At 38.7% G+C, this 15,283-nt stretch overlaps 1 protein-coding gene across 3 annotated transcripts in view; it reads right to left on the reverse strand.

Annotated features, from left to right (window-relative positions):
• Nucleotides 1-2,215: 2,215 nt before the first annotated feature.
• Nucleotides 2,216-15,283, reverse strand: part of PEDS1 (plasmanylethanolamine desaturase 1) — a 37,762-nt gene continuing 24,694 nt past the window's right edge. Inside the window, exons 3-7 of one of the 3 annotated variants that reach the window (XR_015798615.1) lie at nt 14,603-14,694; nt 12,865-13,009; nt 11,512-11,724; nt 6,994-7,424; nt 2,216-5,683 (exon numbers count right to left, since the gene is read on the reverse strand). Coding sequence is in view for 2 of the 3 variants with exons in the window: in XM_007423046.3 (XP_007423108.3) it covers nt 7,303-7,424; nt 11,512-11,724; nt 12,865-13,009; nt 14,603-14,694 (572 nt within the window). In the remaining variant the exon portion in view is untranslated. The other 2 variants (XM_007423046.3, XM_088154600.1) reach the window with 2 other exon arrangements.

Here is a 15,283-nt window from a genome sequence, read left to right on the forward strand (position 1 = left end):
ATCCATTATTCTGTGTCCTGCATTCAGGGAATTATAGGGATTGGATCTTGACCATCTTCGGTATGACATTCTTTCAGGGATTTGAAGAGCACTATCAGATTCTTCCTCCTCCATCTTTTCTCAAGGCAAAACATCCAACTCCTTCAGTCCTTCTTCACTGGATTTAGTTTCCATTCCCCTAATCCATCCTTATTGTCCTCCTTTCAAACCACTTCAACTGCTCTCACTCCTTAGTTTGGTGCCCAGAGTGGACACAATACTCAATCTGGGATCTGACCAATACTGAGTACAGAACAACTGTTCCTTCCTGTGCTTTGGAAAGTGGGTGCATCCTAAAGTTGCACTTGCCTTCAAGGGTGTCTGTGTGAGCGTGAAAAAAGTCAAGATGGCAGCTAAACCTGTGCAACTGAACAGCAATTCCTTTTTTATAAGCAATGCACGGCAACGCGTGTTAAAAAAGATGTGAGGCTTCAGTCGTGTGGTCCCAGCCCCCATCCTGACTCTTTTGGCCTCCCCTGTGGGTGCCTCATTTGCTTTTTTTGTCTGGCTGCATCATGCTGCTGACTCAGGTTCAGCTTGTGATCAGCTACAGTTCCACTGTTGCAGAATCAGGAATCCCCAATTATATACCTATAAATTTAATTTCTATGTTTTGAGTTATTAACTTGGGGTTTGTATTTCTTCCATTGTTGATTGATAGGACACCTTCTTTAAAATTAAGAAGTCTTTCTAGAATGACTTATCATCAGGAACAAATAGCACCACATTCAAGCCCTTTAAAAGAATTTCTGTAGATTCCCGTTTTTTAATGTTTTATCCTTGCAATGTCTATCTGTGACCAGCAGGTGTCCCCAACTACCTAGAATTTATGTTGTTGAGAAACTGAAAAGGTGCATTTAAAGGTGCAGAATTCCCATTTGTATCTTTTGTTTTAAATGAGACTGGCTTGATAAAAGCTATGACAATTACATATGAAAATATTCCTTTCTGAAAAGCCACTCATCTATTAGAAGTTGGAAGATAAAAAATATGTAGCAAATTTGATAGGATAAGCCACAATTTGCAAATACAATCCCTATTTATCAGTAGATTTTGTATTTTCACAGTTATCTATGCAATTTCATCTCTGATTAGCTCTTAACTCTGCAAGATGAAATTCTATTCGTTTTATAGAAGTAATTTTTCTATATCAAGATAAGAAGGTAAGTTCCTGCATATATTACGAGGTAGCTAGTAAGAAAATGCAAAGCACTTTGAGAGTGACTATTCATCTGTTATTACTAGATTTACACATCACATTAAGCCATGAATTATTTTAACCATGGTTAATTGAGTGAACCCTCATGGCAGAGTTCATAGATCATGCAAAACTACAAACCATGATTGACAAACCACAAATTCACACAGCACCCTAAAATTAGACAAACCATATTATGGCTAAGCACAACATATGAATCCATTCTAAGTCCCCCGTGGCATCTCCAGGGGGTTCAAAAAAGTCAAGAGGGTGATCATGACCGTGTGATCAAAGCTTCTCACATACAAAGGGATGGGATTTCGATTGTGCGGTTGTGACCACCATCTTGACTTTTTTGAATTGATCTGTGGTTGCTGCTGCATATTCTCTTAATGTTCATCATGTAACCTGATGCAAAGACAGTACAATTTAAAGGATGCTTTTTTCTACAATAACTCTCAGATAATGATAATAATTGTGATACTGATGATTACAATGATGATGATTACAGTGATGATGATGATGATGATACAACCTACTGGTGACTTTCAGTGGAGACAGGGACAACTTTATCAGTCCTCAGCCAATCCATTCATTCAACTGTATGGAATTCCATAAGATTTCTGCTTTTCATTCCTGGCTCAATATGGTTACCAGTCTAAAGTAGGGGTTAACTTACAGTCTGACTTAAAATTCTTAGTCTCTTGTTCCCCGACATTTCTGAAAAAAATGTATACTAGTGATTCTGAATTTAAAATATTCCAAATCCCTGGCATATAAGCAGCGTCATAGAAAATACAGTAAACTTTGAAGCTGATGTCCAGGCATGAAATGAAAACATCTAAGATTCATAGAGAGATGAAACAAAATCTTCAGTCTACAAGAATGTAGAATTAGTTTGACAAATTATTTAAGCTAAATAATTAGTTTAATTATTTCTAAACTAAATAAATGAAACATAAACATCTACCAGGCCTTTCAAACATTTAATACATTTATTGTGGCAGGTAAAATTTAGGAACATAATTAAGAGATTCAGAATAAAAAAATAAAAGAAATTTTATTACATTAAAAAGTGTTATGTTTTACTGGTTTGTATTCAACTAGACTTGGAGAGGCACAAGTTCAAATTCTTGTCTAGCATGAAGTTCACTTGATAATAACGGGCCATTTGTTTCCCTTAGTGTAACTTCTTACAGGGCAGTATTGAAAAAAAGGAATAAAATAAATGATGGGGCTTGCCTTTGGGGGTGTGTGTGTGTCTGTTTCAGCCAGGAATGGGTAGTTGTGGACTTTTCCTTGATCTCACACTCAAATGGGCCCTCTGTAAAGTCAAATGATGCACAGTTGGTCTCTGCAAGTGTTGATATAAATCATATTAGGCAAAAGGTCATGACCAGAATAGTAGACATAGGGGTTCTTGTGCTGTGTAATCAGTACTTCAAGGGCAAAGTAGTTGATAGTCCATCTTCATTGCCCCTGGTCCAAGTGGCTTATCAGCTAGGACAGCTAATGTGACTTTTTGTGTCAGCTGTTCAGTTCAAACTTTATTAGTCATTGTAATAGTCCAAAGTAAAACATGATACTTAAAAAACATTCAACACTTTTCACACATAAGCAAAGTTGAAGCTGCAGTTGGTCATTCTGCCTTGTGATGGGGATCTTCTCACGTTGGAACTGTGTTGCTTAGTAGCAAAATCTTGCTACAGAAGAGGTGACTTTAGGATTTCTCTCAGTTCTAAGGTAGCTGATATAAAACTCTTCAGTACAACCAGAAGCGTTTTTAAATAATGGTTGGAGTAGCCATCGTCTTAAATTGGAATGAAAGGCTCATCCTAGAAAAAAAGTGCTTCATGGATTCCATCAGGCCTGACCCAGATGGGCTCTGGAGAATTTGCCCTCCAGGATGACTGAAGGGAAAATGTCTGCTATGAATATGTATACAATTTCTTATTCTGCCCTGTAATCTGGCACCCATTTACACTGCTCTGAATTTCTGGGCCATGGAACAAAATAATAGCAAAAGGCAAAGTTCCAGTACTTGCAAGCATGAATTACTATTAGCTAGTAAGACAAGAAATTATACCTCAGCCATGGGAAAGGAGGAAGTGTGAGGAAGAGACTCAAAATTAACATGCCATGATTCAGATGGTATAAGAGGGAGCAGAAGGGAATTCAGTCAGGCTTTCAAAATTCTACTGTATCCTGCAACAGTGTTTCTCAACCTTGGCAGCTTTAAGATGTATGGGCTTCAACTCTCAAAATTCCCCAGCCAGCAAGCTAGCTGGGGAATTCTGGGAGTTGAAGTCCACACATCTTAAAGTTGCCAAGGTTGAGAAACACTGCCCTACAATAGTGTTCCAGTAGTCTTTCTGGTGTTTCTTTCCTAATATGGTCTATCTTAAAGGGTTAACATCAAATTATGGAAAATTAGGCTATTAGTGGCTACCAGCCTTGTTGGCTTGTTTGCCATCTGTAGAATCCCATCATATTTTAAATTCCAGCTCTTAAACCACAATGGTGGGAAAGGATGACCATCTTCTTGTCCATCTGCGCAAGTTTCCTAATTGCATTTAATTGGCCAACATGCAACAGTTCCATATTAGATGGGTCGTTGGCCTGATACCAAAGCTCTTATAGTCTGCTGCCGCATTGCTACTTGTTACTTTTCATTGCACTCCATTACTAAACCTTTGTCTTCTTATTGGCATACTTCCTGTGTTCCAGTTTTACTACAAAGTTATATTACTATATGTGCTATATTACGATTTACTGTAAACTGCCTAGAGCCACTCTGTAGTGAGAATGGTGGTGACAAATTTGAAATATAAATAAATAAATAAATATTAGTCATTGTAGCCATGCAGGTTGCACTGTGATGATGCATCCCCTTCTGATATATCAAGGTAGCAAAGCATGGGTGGAAATTCAGGATAAATGTTGCCAGATAGCATCTACAGTATTATGTCTGTCCTGCTCCATGTTGTGATCTTGTTGCTGCTGTGTGCTTCATATGTGAAGCTGCAGGATGTTCCAAGCAGGAAAAAAAGACTTTGATATGGAAGCCAGGGTCAATGTTGTATTTTAAGTGAGAAATATTTTAAATTCCCTACTCTTATTTCTAATTATTATCAATCTCTTGGAAAGCTTCTTACACTGAACTTAAATCTTGTGAACTTTTAAACAAAAAGATAACCAAGCAATTACTTCAAGTATTATCAGATTTGTCCTGCTTGTAAATGTTCAGATCTGTGTGCTGATCCAGACTTAAGTTATGTATCAAACTGAAATTAGTGGAACTTGTGTGAAATGATTAACCTGCCCTGTTGGTTTCAGTAGGTATATTCTAAATATGCATTCATCACATAAATCTAGTTGGCCAGCTACCAATGCCAACGTTATCTATCCCTGGTCGAATGGAAGACTCATTTTCTCCTTTCTCTTATTGGTTTGGGTATTGTCCAAGAGGCCTATTTTCCTGCAGCTGTAAGTCCTTCTCTTTCTCCTCCCTGTATCTACCTCATCATCTTCCCCAGTATCAGCACTAATGTTGGGATGAACATGTGTGAAAATTCAAAGTCATGCACAACTGCTGCTTTAGTGATACAACTTCATGTTGAATGGAAAGATAACAGAAAATGCAAAAAGCTACAGATTAATTTGAAGAGGAATCTAGGGCAAATCCATACCACGTGCTTACAACCATACAGTGTGCTTATCGTCTGCATGACAGAAAGTGCAAGGCAAGTGCACACCTGCCATTTGAGAGCATGGGTCAACTTGCAGCAGTTTAGTTTTGCTAAGCAGGAAGTTTTTTCATCCTGGTCTTACAGCACCACTCTGTCTAGCACAGCTACTGCTTTCTGAACTAGATAAATAGCTCACACAAATGAGAACAGCTTTCTCCATCTTACAGAACTATAAAGCATCAGTCACAAAATTGTTTGTTCTCTTCCTCTTTTAAGGAAATTTAAAACTATTACATTTATAGCAGAACTAAATAGTAAGGCATAGCAGATTCGTGGTTGCAAAATATGTGTGGGTGTGGGTATGTGTGTGTATGTGTGTGTGTGTATGTACATACACATGCACACACACAGGGAGTATGAGAGAGATAATCCAAAGCAACAACTTAAAAGCTGTGTTTCAGAAGAACAATACAAACTGAAATACTTTATTGATGGTGTAGTGGTTAAGGCACCAGGCTAGACACCAGGAGACCATGAGCTCTAGTCTCACCTTAGACACAAAGCCAGCTGGGTGACCTTGGGCCAGTCCCTCTCTCTCAGCCCTCGGAAGCAGGCAATGGCAAACCACTTCTGAAAAACCTTGCCAAGAAAACTGCAGGGACTAGTCCAGGAAGTTGCCAGGAGTCAACACTGACTCAAAGGAAAAAAACAACCATCAACAGCAATGCACCAACCCAAGCCACAGGAATGGATGACACTGAAAGTAAGAGAAAGAAATAGACTGAGGTTGCCCAATCTTTAAGATCATAATTAGAAATCTTGCGATCACAGTGAAAGCTGAGAGACTGTCTGTGATACTTGCTTTTTCTATAGTGGCCCTTTTCTTTGGATTGTTCCTCAGAAGTGGCACATGGATCTCTTTTGTTTGCCTTCCTCTGTTTTTTAATTGTATCTGTTTTCCCAATTTCCATTTGGTTAATTTTAGCGTTCTCTCCTTTAAACTAAGATTTTAGAGTGTCAAAGGCACAATGCTATCCAGGCAAGATATCAGAGCCATGGTATGAAGTTAAGATTTTGTACTTAAATAGAAAAGTCTCAAAACGTATAAGGAAGGGGGGGAATACAGATGACAGCAAATGTGTAAGCTTTTCCTTGAATTAAAAAAAATACAGCGAAAAATAGTTGCATTTCAGACACTGAGACTAGCCATCTAATCTCCCTATAAAGGCACAGAAGTCTATCATAAAAATAAAAAGTATTTTGTAGGACACTCTTGTATACAAAACAGAAAAGCCACTACTAATTTCACTTCCATATGCTGATTAAAAACCACTGGAGATGCAATTTTACCCATCCCCTCAAAAATGGCAACAAGACTTAACAAATGCAATTAGTATAATTGAACTGCTTTGTTATAAATTATATACATTCAGACCACATTAAAATATTATTCCATATTACACCAAAGAAGTTAAGGCTTTATGATATTTACATGAATGAGCAAGCACCTTAAACACACACACCATTAACTTATTCCTTCTAACATTCAAATTTGACAATGACCGATTTTCTATAGCTATTTTAAACAATGCATGTTGGAAGAGGAATCATACTGAATAAATCCAATCACTGAACACTACATGATCCAATGAAAGTAATTTAAGTCTGACATTTCTGCAGAACACATTCTGTCCCTCCATCCCCAACTGCTACCAAATTAGTTATAGGCTGATACAGCAATGGCCTGTTCAGATATCAAGGAATGGGACACTTCTTTATTTTAGGAGACAGTCAGCTTTAAGTAACCGTAATCAACTAGGATGAGACTCCCAAATATTGTTGCACACCATTTAGACGACGTCTTGACATGACAGCAAGATGAAGCAACTGGAAGGATGCATCAGACACTAAGTGCATTATGGTGATGACAATCCCTTTCCCTCTGATTCTCATGGAGCAACTTTGAACTCGTTCTTTAAAAACCTGGGGCTAGCTTGCTATCTTTGTCATTCTATATTGTCTTAAACTATTTCCAGAGGGGAAATTCATGTTGATACAACACATTACCTTGCCAAAGACAAATGTTACTAGGAAGGTGCGCTGCCTTCTCCAACTAATGGCTTTGGAGCGTCAATGTTCAGTATCAGCAAATGTGGCTAACAGAAGGTGCTCAGTAATAAACGAGAATTATCCATTTGCATTTTCAAGTATTGTTTTGAGGAGTGAGTCTTTTAACTGCAGTCTGTTAGCACTTTTTAAAAAGCTTTGTGCTTTAGTCCATTATCTCTCTGCAAGTCTTTTAATTTGGCTGATGGCTTTTTTCTTTTTAAAAAAAATTGGCAACAGGTTTTCACAACAGCATAAGCCTGGCAAGAGTTATTTAATTTTCTGGGCCCATTTCATGTCATCTGCTCTAGGTTTTTCTCCTGTCAGTCCTTCAATGATGTTCTCCAGGAATCTCCAAAATCTGATTTTTTCCAGTGGGTAGTTCAGCCAGCCTAGAAAGATTATAGAACGGAAGGAATATGTGAATGTAAATTGGCAAGCAGCATTTTTAGTAACTGAATTAAATTTTTTTAAGATACTATTGCATAAAATAAATACAATAAACTAAGATGCTATCTCCAGTTCTATTAGATTAAGTGGAAATTATTTGAAGTTACTCCTCTGACCACTAAAACCCATGCAAGACCATTCTAAACCTTCTGCATAAATGGCAGACTTTTAATGGTGAAGTTCCCACATTACAATAATCCATGGCTTATCTAAGGTTTGTTGAACCAGCCAGAGTGAGTTCAGTAAAACACATCAAACCATACTATGTTTTGTTTGGGGTTAACATGTTGTGTAAATCCATCCATAAGTTATGGTTTATGGCTTAGCAGACTGTGTATTCAATAAACCATGGCTTAGAATGAAATGAGAACCCAATATAAGAACTGCAGTTCAATTTAGTAGGTATAACCTTTTTTAGTCAATTCTTGGTTCGTTTTCCATTATTATTCTCTCCTGTCCTCCACCTCCATGTAGCCAGAGCCCAGGGAAGGACACAGAACAGGAAATCACACACTAAGCATCCCCATTTGTGCAATATGCAAAGTCACAATCAGTAAGTGAGCAAACCATGCTAATTCTGCACTATGGCTTGGTGCAACGTGCAAAGGGAACGCCGTAGAAGCTTTACATAACCAAGGCACTACGTATGTAGCCATCTAATAAACCCGCTCAGATTAATGGACAGTTGGACTTACAACCACTGCAAAAGAGCAGTGGTGATTGTTTAAGGCAGGAGTGGACAATACTATGTCCATAAGCGCCAATATGCCATCAGACACTTCTCTGGCTGCCTGTGAAGTTCCCTCTCCCACCTGATATTTTTTAAAAGACCCTTGTAATTAAAAAACAAAACGAACAACAACAACAGGAAGCTAAATAGTGCAAATAAAGGACCAGATCCTATCATATTTCTTCTATATTTATTTGGGACTTTGCTGGTTAGGCAGATAGCATCCTGAAGAGTTAGTTCACACAGGGTTCAGTGGGGTTCTGGGTGCTGGTTATCAGCTATAAATCACTACATGACACAGAGCCAGGTTATTTGAGGGACTGGCTATCTCCCATGGTTTTTCCCTGTCCAGGTGGACTGGGCAGAGTCGGTGCACTTCAATTCAACAGCATCACCTTCTCTGTCGCAGCATCTCCCCTCTGGAACAATATCCCTCCAGAGATTTGTGTATCTCCATCTTGATGATGTTCTGGAAGCCTTTAAAAACTTGTTCTCCCAGCCTTGGCAGAGGGTGTTTGGGGAGCTCTGTTTTTGATGTTGTATGTTAGAAGTGTGTTTGTCTAGACACTTGAGATTTTCTTTTTACTATTTTCCTTTTATTGTTCTTATTTTTAGTGCAAGCTGCCCAGCATCATTTTGTAGCTGGGTGGTCTCTAAATCTCACAAATAAAGTAATACATTTTAGTAAATGGGTGCTTTCTGATTTGCAATGCCATTAGCAGCCACTTGTTTGTAGAATTCTGAATTTGTCCCTGGACAAAGGGAAATACAACAAAGTCCACCTTCCAGAACAGGTATGTTACTCATCAACAGTACCTATACCTTGTTTGGAATGACTTTTGGTTCACTGACCCTAATCCAGTCCACTTTGTAGGTAGTCACTGTATACTCTGGTCGTCAGATCTCTGGTCCATTTAGTTCCCTACTGATAAATAAAGTCAGCATTGATTCATGTAGGTACCTTATCTGAATCAGATTAAAAGGAGGAAGAGTTGCTGAAAACATCCCACTCCAAATTCCCAAAAGTTATCCAGAAGACTCTCTTAGATATTGCAATATGGTAAACTATGACATCCTCCTTCATAAATGCTGCCAAATAGTGGTATCCTGGCAACATTTTCTGGAATCAGCTCTCCAGGTGCAAATTTAATGGCAGAAAAAAACCACTTCTATTCCATCAACCACTAGTTCAGACAGTCTATTTAGATGAGGTCAACACTATAAGACGTTGCAAAAGCTTCTTTGTGAATTAACATCAGTTGCACGCCTTCTGCCATTTTCCTGGCAAATCCATCCATCACCATGGCAGTTTGTGCCACTGCATTTAAAGCCAGTGGATAAGGCTAGAGTGGGTCCAGAGAAACTGGAATTGCATGGCAACTACTTGCCCAATCACTTGCTTACAAAGAAACAAGTAATTAATGGCTATTGCTACAATTTTCCATATGAGAAGTTCCTCCTGAATAGTCTTCAAAACCACTCCTTCTTACCAAGAGGCATTTGCAACTTCCTGGATCCAGTTGGTCATTCCTGCACCCAGCTGGTCAATCCCTCTATGCTCATTATAAATCCAAGAAGGAAAAAAGAGGGATGCTCAGCTGTTCTTTTCCAAACACAGTACTGTACAAAAGTTTTAGGCAGGTGTGAAAAAATGCTGTAAAGTAAGAATGCTTTCAAAAATATATATTGTAATTGTGTATGTTTATCAATTTTAAAAATGCAAAGTGAGCAAACAGAAGAAAAATCTAAATCAAATCAATATTTGGTGTGACTACCCTTTGGCTTCAAACCAGCATCAATTCTTCCACTTTCACACTTTGCACACTTGCACAAATTCAGGGATCTTGTAGGATTAGAGTCAGGTGTATGATGAACTAATTATACCAAGCAGGTGCTAATGATCATCAATTTCATATGTAGGTTGAAACAGTCATTAACTGAAACAGAAACAGCCCTGTAGGAGGCTTAAAACTGGGTGAGGAACAGCCAAACTGCTACTAAGGTGAGCTTGTGGAAGACAGTTTCATATCACGGGTCATACACCATGGCAAGACTGAGCACAGCAACAAGACACAAGGGAGTTATACTGCATCAGCAAGGTCTCTCCCAGGTAAAAATGTCAAAGCAGACTGGGGTTTCAAGATGTGCTATTCAAGCTCTTTTGAAGACGCACAAAGAAATGGGCAATATTGAGGACTGTAGACGCAGCGGTTGGCCAAGAAAACTTAATGCAGCAGATGAAAGACACATCATGCTTACTCCCCTTCGACATCGGAAGATGTCCAGCAGTGCCATCAGCACAGAACTGGCGGAAACCAGTGGGACCCAGGTACACCCATCTACTGGCCAGAGAAGTGTCCATGGAAGAATTGCGGCCAAAAAGCCATACCTCCAACGTGGAAACAAGGCTAAGCGACTCAACTATGCACAAAAACATAGGAACTGGGGTGCAGAAAAATGGCAGCAGGTGCTCTGGGCTGGTGAGTCAAGATCTGAAATACTTGGCTATAGCGGGAAGCAGTTTGTTTGCCAAAAGGCTGGAGAGCGGTACAATAATGAGTGTCTGCAGGCAACAGTGAAGCATGGTGGAGGTTCCTTGCAAGTGTGGGGCTGCATTTCTGCAAATGGAGCTGGAGATTTGGTCAGGATCAATGGTGCCCTCAATGCTGAGAAATGCAGGCAGATACTTATCCATCATGCCATACCATCAGGGAGGCGTGTGATTGGCCCCAAATTTATTCTGCAGCAGGACAATGACCCCAAACATACAGCCAATGTCATTAAGAACTATCTTCAATGTAAAGAAGAACAAGGAGTCCTGGAAGTGATGGTTTGGCCCCCAAAGAGCCCTGATCTCAACATCGTGGAGTCTGTCTGGGGTTACATGAAGAGACAGAAGGATTTGAGGCAGCCTACATCCACAGGAGATCTGTGGTTAATTCTCCAAGATGTTTGGAACAACCTACCTGCCGAGGTCCTTCAAAAACTGTGTGCAAGTGTACCTAGAAGAATTGATGCTGTTTTGAAGGCAAATGGTGTTCACACCAAATATTGATTTGATTTGGGTTTTTCTTCTGTTTGCTCACTTTGCATTTTGTAAATTGATAAACAAACAATTACAATATATATTTTTGAAAGCATTCTTACTTTACAGCATTTTTTCACACCTGCCTAAAACTTTTGCACAGTACTGTATTTCATCTAGATCTACTGGTTCATCTGTGTGTTAAGGCAAGGTGGCTACTTAGCTAAACAAGGAATTTAATTTCTGCCATATAATGGGTTTCACTTTATTTTACCTGTAGTAATACAGAAATATGTCTCATGTGGAGACACGTGGTGGATCCGGTGGTGTTTCCGTGGTAGGATAATGTGCCAGTCCTGCAGAAAAATTACCCAGCGAGGAAGACCAAAGTAGGTATGAGACCACTTGTGAATCTGGTTGGTCAAGGTTGCAAATACGGACAGGGCAAAGACGTAGCACTCCCAAGGGCATGTTTGGTGTAACACTTCTAAAATAAGAGAAAATAGCATTTATTTTACTCTTGCTGAACAAGAGCTAAACTGTGTTATTTGCAACAATACAGTTGCTTAATACAGTTCACTGTAATAAAGAGCTTTTGCATCATAAGTACCATTGTACTCCAATTTGTTATGACAAATGGACATATAGACTTGTGGTGGATCAGGGCAAAAGCCCAACCATCTGGCCCAGCATGCGAAGTGCTCAGGGATCTGGTACTCAGAGAGATCCTAGGCCCAATACTAGAGATAAATAACCACTGTGACTATCATCTGTAGACAGCTTTATGATCCATCAATTATTATATCCTTTTAAGGAGATTTAAGCATATCATTACATTTTGCATTAGCAAATAATTGATGCTGAGAACGTCATTATTTCAGTCATCAAGCCAACTTTCTGTAGGATTGGTTTTACATACAAAGTCAAAATTATCACAATATTTTAGTTCAGGAAAGAACACTGGTGACAGTTAAGCTTAGCAGAAACTCAAGAAGCTTTTAGCTCTCCCTTTAGTATGTGATTTGACTTACTTTTCTGAGCCCCCTGGACTTTGATCCTTTAATCAAAGATGCACTTACTGGGAATCTTCCTTTAGAAGAGTGTTTCTCAACCTTGGCCACTTTTAAGATGTGTGGACTTCAACTCCCAGAATTCCACAGCCATCTGGAAGCCCACACATCATAAAGTGGCCAAATCTGAAATTACACTGCTTTAGAGTGTGATATTATATAAAGATACATTTACTGAGGATTCTTCCTTTAGAGCATATTATATAAAACTGGTTAGGGGTTAGGATTACCTAACCCTAACTCTATGTGGTCACTAAGAGTCAACACCAACTTGATGGCACGTAATCATACAGTACATTGCAGAGTTTATTTTTTTAAAAGGTGTACCCATTTGAAACTGACATAGTTCTTGCATTACTCTGCTCCTTTGGTCAACTTCATCCGCTGTTTGCTTGCCCTTACAATTTTTGTTCCATATACAAGGTGAAAGGTTTCATTAACATTTTTTGGAAATGTTCACAGAATTAGCTTAACTCTATTATCTTCAAAGGCCTGGTCACTATTCTGTGGGAAACTGTGAGTCCAGCTTCCTCATGGATTTGTTCGTACCCACTTACCTGGTGATAAAGAAACCAATTTGTAGGCCATGTTTGCCAGTGGAACTACCGTCAACATGCAGTTATCACCATTGGTTTCTATGAAGTCATGCCTGGTAATTGCTGTTGGATCAATATGATGTTCTCTGAAAGGTCTGATAAATGCCTGAAAGTGGTAAGAAAGCAGAAAGATGAAATTATAGTTTTTAGCCCAGATGAGGTCTTAGCATCTACAGATTTTACTAATCTGCTTATGTACATACCTAAGTAGGTAATTTGGGTGGGCATCTGCAGGGGAGTGTCCAAAAAGTCAAGATGGCGGGGGTGATTAAAGCCCTGCCTTTTTGTCTGTGTATGTAACAACAATGTATGGACAAGAGGGGTTGATCATAACTGCCATCTTGGCCCCAGCCGGATGCACCTGCTTTGTGGTTCAAAGGAGAACCACCATCTTGTCCTGTCAGGACTTTTGCCGTAGACGGACAGGCCATCATGTATTACAAAGTTATCTAAAGCAACATAGTAAATGAATCGCAGCATTGAGATTTGAATATGTGAAATCACTCTGTATTTCCTATCACCTTACTACATTATTAGCCTGAATCTGTAATATCTCTATTGAACCAGTGTGATTACCATGAAAACAAATACATGGAATATCAAAAGCCAGCCATAAAGCATATCCTAGAGAGAGCTCTTTGATCCTTCCTATTTATCCATCTAGAATGTTAGGTCAATAGTGTATGTGGGCTTTACTCTAACTATATTGTACCAAGGTTATTAAGGTTGGAAAAAGAGGCGGGGAAAGAGGAAAAAAATGATCAGCAAATAAGGCACTGACATTAGCCAGCATTAAGGTTAAAGCATGTAATATCAGAAACTGGTTAGCAGACTGGGAAAGACACACAAGATGTGCAATTTATTTGAAGTCTTTGTTTTTATTTTGGAATTATTCTGAATTCATAAACTGTAGGAAGGCTAAACACTTTCCTGTTGACTACATTTAAATAAGATGTTTCAATATAAACTAGCATAGTTTGGGCTCATACAACTTACTAAGGTAAAGTATGGTTTGTTAGTTTGTGGCTTAGTGTATTATGCAAACCCAAGCATTGTAGTTTTGTTGTGTCAACTCAATTATTATTTATTCACTAAACTAGTTATGCTAACTATGTCTGAGTGTGTTATGTGAAAACAGCCCAAAAGTGACAATTTAATTTTGTCTTATTTTAAAATATCTAAAAAGCAACTTGTTTTATTAATGATAGATTCCTTCAGATATCACAATGAAACATTAATGAAGGGTTAGTGAATGGTGTTGGAGGCTAGCACGCTTTCTTTTCTTCCCTTTGTACTTGCATTTCCATCCTCGACTTACGGTACCCAAGTTCTGTGACATTTGAACAAGATGTTAGTTATAAATCATCATTAATCTAAGACCATGGTTTGCTTAACTTTGGTTAACTCAATAAATGCAATTAACTAGTTTCACTATAAACTGCTATGTCACAAACTATAGTTTATGCCACATTATAGTTTAGCACAGTTTAACTAGACTAAGGCACAGTACGGTTTAGCACAGTATGTGAACCCCACTAGAGATTTTTCATCAAATATTGTCTGGCTTAGGTGTACTAAACTAATAAGCTCCAGGTATAAGGAAAGCAAAAATCTTAACAGCTCACTCAAATCATGCAGAATTCCACCCCTGCAAGCAAAAACAAAAACAAAAAAAAAAAAAGAAAGAAAAAAGTCAGACCTTTCCAACTACTGCCAGGTCTACAGATCCCCAGGTATCTGCTCCCCAGTGCACTAGACCGGATAGGAAGTCAGCAGTAATGACTCCTGCAACTTTAAGAGACAAAGGGAGGGAGGAACAGAGAGAAAAGAAAAATGAATTATTAGACATTTAGAGCAATACAGTGGTTTTTAAAGAATATCAATAAAACATGGGCACCATCTTGACAGATACGTAACAGCCAGTAATGGTGATGCTTTTCTGACATAACTTCATAATAAACCATCTAGGCAGGTCACAGCACCTGGACAACTGTATATAGCACTGTATAGGCTTAGAAGTGAAGCAGGGATGGGCCTCATTAGTAGTTGTAGGGGAGACCACCAAGGACTACCAGGATAACAGGCTAGAGTGGGAAGCTGAAACAACATCCTAGAAGATGACAATGGCAAGCCCCTTCTATACTGTTGTCAAGAAAATTACATGACATGTCTATAAAGTCTCCAGCAATCAAGCTTGAATCAAAGGAGACTTTACATTTTCATCATAACAAACCATTCGCCTCTTCAAAGTCCAAATCCAGTCAATTAAGAAAACACCACAGCCTCTAATACGGCAAGTTGCACACAAAATACAACTATGCTTTTGGAAGATTTCCCATCTTCATAGCCAATAAGCATTCATAAGTACATATAAGCATTT

Source organism: Python bivittatus, unplaced genomic scaffold (assembly GCF_059951505.1).
Source record: "Python bivittatus isolate LINGU-HERP-01145 unplaced genomic scaffold, Pbiv_v1 ctg000700_np1212, whole genome shotgun sequence".
Lineage (NCBI taxonomy): Eukaryota > Metazoa > Chordata > Lepidosauria > Squamata > Pythonidae > Python > Python bivittatus.